The sequence below is a fragment of the Desarmillaria tabescens genome, assembly GCF_030435595.1.
Source record: "Desarmillaria tabescens strain CCBAS 213 chromosome Unknown EV420scaffold_111, whole genome shotgun sequence".
Lineage (NCBI taxonomy): Eukaryota > Fungi > Basidiomycota > Agaricomycetes > Agaricales > Physalacriaceae > Desarmillaria > Desarmillaria tabescens.
Window position 1 is genome coordinate 117587 of NW_026848410.1, and position 6000 is coordinate 123586.

General features: G+C 46.1%; 2 protein-coding genes across 2 annotated transcripts; both read right to left on the reverse strand.

Moving 5' to 3' along the window:
* Nucleotides 1–746: 746 nt before the first annotated feature.
* Nucleotides 747–3078, reverse strand: EV420DRAFT_1770023 (metalloprotease; the record flags this gene model as incomplete). The annotated part of the gene is made up of 11 exons (XM_060481055.1): nucleotides 747–947; nucleotides 1002–1172; nucleotides 1224–1378; nucleotides 1435–1456; nucleotides 1510–1685; nucleotides 1734–2045; nucleotides 2097–2209; nucleotides 2262–2506; nucleotides 2558–2645; nucleotides 2695–2862; nucleotides 2917–3078. 11 exons carry the CDS (start codon nucleotides 3076–3078, stop codon nucleotides 796–798), a joined length of 1764 nt encoding a protein of 587 aa, XP_060322592.1. The 3' UTR covers nucleotides 747–795.
* An 8-nt stretch (nucleotides 3079–3086) lies between these two features.
* On the reverse strand, nucleotides 3087–3419 carry EV420DRAFT_1588214 (uncharacterized protein). Its single transcript, XM_060474856.1, has one exon. It carries the CDS (start codon nucleotides 3374–3376, stop codon nucleotides 3161–3163), a length of 216 nt encoding a protein of 71 aa, XP_060322593.1. The 5' UTR covers nucleotides 3377–3419; the 3' UTR covers nucleotides 3087–3160.
* Between the last annotated feature and the right edge of the window lie 2581 nt (nucleotides 3420–6000).

A 6000-nucleotide genomic window follows, 5' to 3' on the forward strand; every position in this document is an offset into this window, starting at 1 on the left:
CGATACGCCAAGCCTAAAAGACCGACAGGGCTTTGCAGGACTATTTTGGTACCAATCGTGTATTCTGTGATCCCATTCATATTGACGAGCCTCCAAGTTTCAATCCATCGAATCTCGAGTAGTAGCCGGTCAAAAACGCATGGAAGTGTGTCATTTTCACTTCATGTCGTTTGCTCCATTCACTTGTCCCCTGCAGTTCTTACCAAACTTCTGCACACAAGGAATGCGACAAAAGAAAGTGTCCTATTACCTAATCAACGCAGTATTTGGGATCTGGCTCCAGAGCTCGAAGTTAGAGATACTAGGTGCGTCCTATTTATTTCCGTACTGTATCCGAATGATATGAGACCTTGCTAGTCGCATTGTTACCTCAAAGACGAATGCCTTCGCTGATGTTGAGCCGACGTGTGCTATTCATTTGCTTCATGTGACTCCACCCATAGGTCCCTTACATCTTTCATGGGAACGCGTCTGATTTTGATACCTACCCCACGAACCGCAGAGAATGTCTTGAATGCAGGGGTAGCAACTGTAGCAATAAATTGCCATCTACAACCTTGATGAGGACCGATATAGACAACTCGGAAAGGAACAAAGAACGGTTCGGCAACGCAAGAAAGGCATCAATCAAAGCGCTCAACGAAGATGACTGTAGTATCCCAGGAACCGGATTGGAACAAACAACATGAAACATTAAAGAATGCGCATACAAAGAACTTCAAGACGTTATTCAATTGTAATTAATCGTTCGACCACTCATATGCCGACAATGTTAATCGTTCTTGACCTCCGTGCTTAACAACCGTCAGGAACAGTCTCATCATCGACGTAGTTCGCAGCGTTCATTCCCAAACCACGGCTCGCAAACGCGTTCCAGAGGATGCAAGAATTGGCCCCATTGTAGCCGTTCACGTCAGCTTGGATCCAGGCGTCGCGCGCGTTCACGACTACAATTCAAATTCAATGAATCAAACTCAATTTGAAGAAACGTGGGTGAGCACTTACAGGTAGGATTGCAAGGCTGCAGGGCAAGTGCATCGATGAAAGATGGAGGTAAACGACATTTCCTTCTGACCCAGACGCATCGTCCATAGCAGTCGCCGACCATCCGTGCGCTTCAACAAGCACCGCATATACGTTGTGCAGCATGTTAGCCCATACTTCCCCGATATCTGGGCATGACTCCGTTAGCACGCAGTTTAATTTTTACAGAGAGGACGAACCATGAACTTCGGAGAGTGAAGCAAGTGACGAGTAACGGAGGGGGTTGACAGCAGGATCTGTGGAGTATGGGAAGTGGCGTACACCGGCAGTATTGTTCAAGACCCAGGTTCCTGTTACAAAGTCGGTGATGTTCCCGCTCTTTTGTTCCGTCCACCTAAAAGTTTAGCATAAGTTTCATGATCAAAAGGAGAGGGAATTCGATCGACGTACTCTGCCATCGCATCAGACCATCCTGAGAGTAATGAAAGTCAAAAAAGGAGCTTTCTAGATACTAAGATACTGCACCTTCACCCAAACCCCGAGATTCAGTGATCTGCAAGCACCGAGCTGTTCCGCCGCCAGTCATACGATTAGTGAGACCATGCGTAAACTCATGAACGATGATATCATTCTGAAAGTCTCCATCACGACGGGGGGTAGTCAAAGTAAAAATGTACATGCGGCAAGTACCGTTCTGACCGCTGACACAAAATGAGCACGTTTCTCAAAGGATTCAAAGGCAAACTTACTCGGGAAGAGTCAGAAAATTAGCGTTATTGAATCCTGAAGGATCCTGTACGGACATCTGCACACGATCTCCTTCAGCTCCTCCCTTCCCGAAATTGTCCAATTGGAAATTATACGCCGACTCAGTCCAGCCATACTTGTACGTGAAGTCGTGGACTTTATTAATGATATAGAAGGCGTTGGTACGGGCTGCGTCAATGTTACCTCCCTCCGTTGGGTCGAAGTCGACATCATATGGGTAATCAAACATGTCGGTGGATGATTCAACAGTCGTATTCGTCGGAGTTCCCTTATAGGCCACGACATTGTTTCCGCTATCGAACAGTAAGTGAATTTACTCTGAAGTGTTGAAATGAAAGACTAACGCGGTCTCAGCGTTCTGTACCCATCCTATGGGAGAAGAATCAAGGTCTTCGGGATCGACCAGAGTTTCTTCGCCCTCCAACACGTTCTGTTTAGTTATAGGTAACACCGTGTACTGTAGATGCATAAGACAGACTTCTGAAAGCAAGAGATGGCGGAAGATTTACCGTAGCTTCAGCGAGGAAATCAGTGAGGGCAAGGATATCTCCTGAATGCGCATCAACAAATGCTTCGTAGCCTGCATTGGTGGTGACGTTTCGGACTTGAACTACATGAGTGAGTGCAATAGACCCATCCGACTGGACGAGATATTCGAGCGAGTTCACCCCACTGTAGGTGGCAGAAAGCACGTCCTCAACCTTACTAATAATTGAATCGATAGCGATGGATGGCTCGGATGATGCTATGTTTGCTATGTACGGCGTCAATGGTAGAAAGGAAGACAAAAGTCCAGTTAACTTACAAGTATCCACGAATGATGACCCAAAGACAACTGCTTTGCCATTCTTGAAAGCCACATTCGCAACGGCGTTCGCCAGAGGAACCCCGTCCTGCAAAAGATTAACAAGTGACCTCGTAAGAGGAGAGAGGATGCCGTACATGATACTGCTTCGCATACGCGTAGCTCATTCCGTTCTCTGCAGTGTGGCCAGAGCTATAGGCAATGGCGGAAGAATCAATGCCGAGCTCTGAGGCGACAAAGGAAATGGTAGATGTCTGTAGGTCACCGTTAACGAACGAGGCGACCTCCTTCCCTTCTCCATAAGTCTACAAGACACTATCAGACTTGCAAAAATTGATCGATGAACGCAGATAAGTTACCTTATATGACGCCGTCGGATGGTAGCTCTCGACCTTCAAGTCGCGACCGATGGTCTTGACTTGGTGAGTAGAGCCCTTTGAATAGGCTGGGCTGGGCGCAGCCTTGACAAGGAGTACAGCAAGGAATACGGTAGAGAAAAAGTTGGTAGCGAAAGTGCGCATATTCTGTTCCGCTTGAGTGGATGATAGAAAGACGAGGAAATATCCTGTGAAGCTAACTCAAGCTGTCAAGACAGGTTATATACTAGCGACCATTTTCTACGAAGGCTAGCCATGACAGTGTAGAGATATTTGGTTCCGCAAGTGATGAAATCGCGAGTCCATCGAAGTTCGAGTCACCATATGCACACATTCCTGAAGTGACAGAAATAGAGAATTCCAGAATCCAGGCAAATGGCTGATACGTGGCGAAAGCAAGACAAAGAAAAGCAGGCAGACCAAGGTATACTATTTCCCCCATTCCAGGAACACTGATACTGTCATGGGTTTTAAGATACCGATCAAGTGCCATGAGAATAGCTGTCTTCGTATCATAAGTTCTTGTAGTTGCGCTTGCAGCGGATAATCAATACGGCATCAACTACTTATTACGAGAGGAAGCATGTCTCTGGTCGTCAACGACAAACGCAAGGGAAGAGCTAGAGAAAGAAAGTGAAAATAATTGAGCTGTCGGGACCACCTCGCACGGTCCAGAGGAGAGGGAACAGCGCTACAGCGTTCATGGGTAAGGTTGTACTGGTCCAAACAGGGAATCTATGCCAAGCCTGACGTCCGCCCTGAATGCCATGCGATCCCGGCCCGATGTCCTTGCCAGTTCCGTTCCATTGCTTGAATCTGTACATGGTTCGAATACCTTGCCGTGGTGTTTGGTTTTGAGGAACAATCATCGTCGGCATTAAAGATGTAAAGAAGTATGGGCAACAAAGTAGGATGGGCACTGTCATGTTGTGGTGCGGTGCTCCCGGCGTCAGCCGCGTCACTGCACATCACTGGGAGGAAGACTCATTAACATATAAAAATCTTATTGAAGTTACTGGTGAATGTATGAGTGGTGGGGATTAACCAACTCTGAACGTATCACTTACCATCTTGTACTATTCTTTTCTTTACCGTTCCCAACATGTCGGCTAAACAAGGTGCTATTTTCATTCGCTTCCAGTACTCAAACCTCAGCAAATCTGTCGCTAGAGAAATAGAAGTCGAACCAGGTACATTTCATCGAACAATGTCAGCCTTGGGCTTCAGCTATTAATGTCCTGTCAGAACGGTAGAACTTCATCTATGTTAGCTATTTGCATATGAAAGCACCGCAAGCTGTATTCAAGGGACTCACTCGGATCTTTATTGTCACATCCAGATACTCTTTTGGAATTCAGGCATTTTTTGGAGCCCTCGGTAATACAGAAGAATATCAGAAGATCGACTACATCACCAGACAATCGAAGAGCCAGTGCCCTGAAAAACAGCAGAAGGAATGAAGACTTCATGGCGCTATTTAATAATTTTTATGGGTGTGGAATTCCACTGTAATGAATCCATAATTTACCGAAAAACAGAGCGGCACTTAGCGTAATTGAGGCATAAGATAGTGTCATATTTTCAATTTTCAAGGTGAAAGCGGCCAGCGTCTATGATCACACCTTCAGGTCGACTAACTCAACAATTTAGGGAGTAGTGTCTTGTATATCATTTCTTCAGCAATCCGTTGTCTGCTTGAACCTGAAACCATAACCAGAGGATACCAGATTCCGAGAAACAGGAGCAATGCGACAAGAGAAAGACAAAGAAAATCAGGATGGCCAGGATACACGATTTACATCACCCCAGGAACACTACTGATACCACATGAGCATACAAGACGCCGATCTGATTTAAAAATGGCCGTCTATACGCTCGTAGTTGCCTTTGAAACACCTATGAGATCAATATTACGTGAAAGTAACGTCTTGGTTTTGTGCTAAAAACAAGGACAGCACTGGAGAGGTGCAGTCCAAAGATGAGAGCTTTGTAGGTCCAATTGTCTTCGTTTGCAGTTGCACTCTTGGATATGTACCAGTGGGCTGAGTATCTTCCCGGTGAAACTTGAGCTCGATGAACCATCAGAATTGGACTTAGAGTTGTCGAGAAGTAAGAGTACGAGGCAATGAAATGAAATAGAACGGCATTGATATTGTGCAGAGTGCTACCACCACCGGCAGAAATACTAGCCAGACTAGCAAACGTGCGCATGCTCAATACGACTCAAGAATCTGTCAATAGGGAATGGAAGTTGCACCAGGTACCTTTCTCACCGAACAAAGTCTACCTTGGGTTGGAAATCCATTCATGGCGGTAGAACTTTTCCCATCGTCAGCTGTTCCAACATGAGAAGCACAGTAAGTATCAAGATGTATTCTATGGAATACTTTCGCATTCTTGCAACCACCGCTTTGTTTTGTATTCAGGCGTTTTTGGGTGCCCAGAGGTGTATCATAAAGAATAGCTGGGTCAGCAGACAGTACTCATATGCAATCTTTATTGTCGAAGAGTCAGCAACATATAAACAGAATGTGGAACGACTCATCGTAGCAAAAAAAGTGTACAAAATCACCACACGACGGGATTGTCAGTACCCTCACGACATAACACGAACCGCATCATTAACCTGGCGCACGAATACTCTCCTTCCAAAGCAGCGCATTATCTTTTCCCGGTACCACAATCTGACATCCAAATTCCTCCAAGGCTTTTCTCGTCTTGACCACTATCAGCATATCTCCGAAAAATTTCGTCTTGCATGTAATACTAAGTCTCCAAGATGAGGAGATGTGTCAGATCGAACACATCTTGGCGTGCTTCCCCGTGCTGACCAGGCATCCAAGTGGGTTGACGGGACACGAGAGAAGTTTGGTCAGAGAACCGATGCTGACGTACTTGTTCTTCACCGACTGCGTTGAAGACGAGGGTGCACCTACGCGGGCAGTGAACGCGTTGATCCAGATGTCAGATATATCAACGTCCGTAGCCGGGGTGATGGCCGGGTGTGAGACCGACAGTGAGGAGTGAAGCACAGAGAAAGATGTGTACGCGCGTGCACAGGAACTT

Coding starts and splice junctions, on each gene's coding strand:
- EV420DRAFT_1588214 (XM_060474856.1), bottom strand. CDS start 3,376: ATGGGGGAAATAGTATACCTTGGTCTGCCTGCTTTTCTTTGTCTTGCT.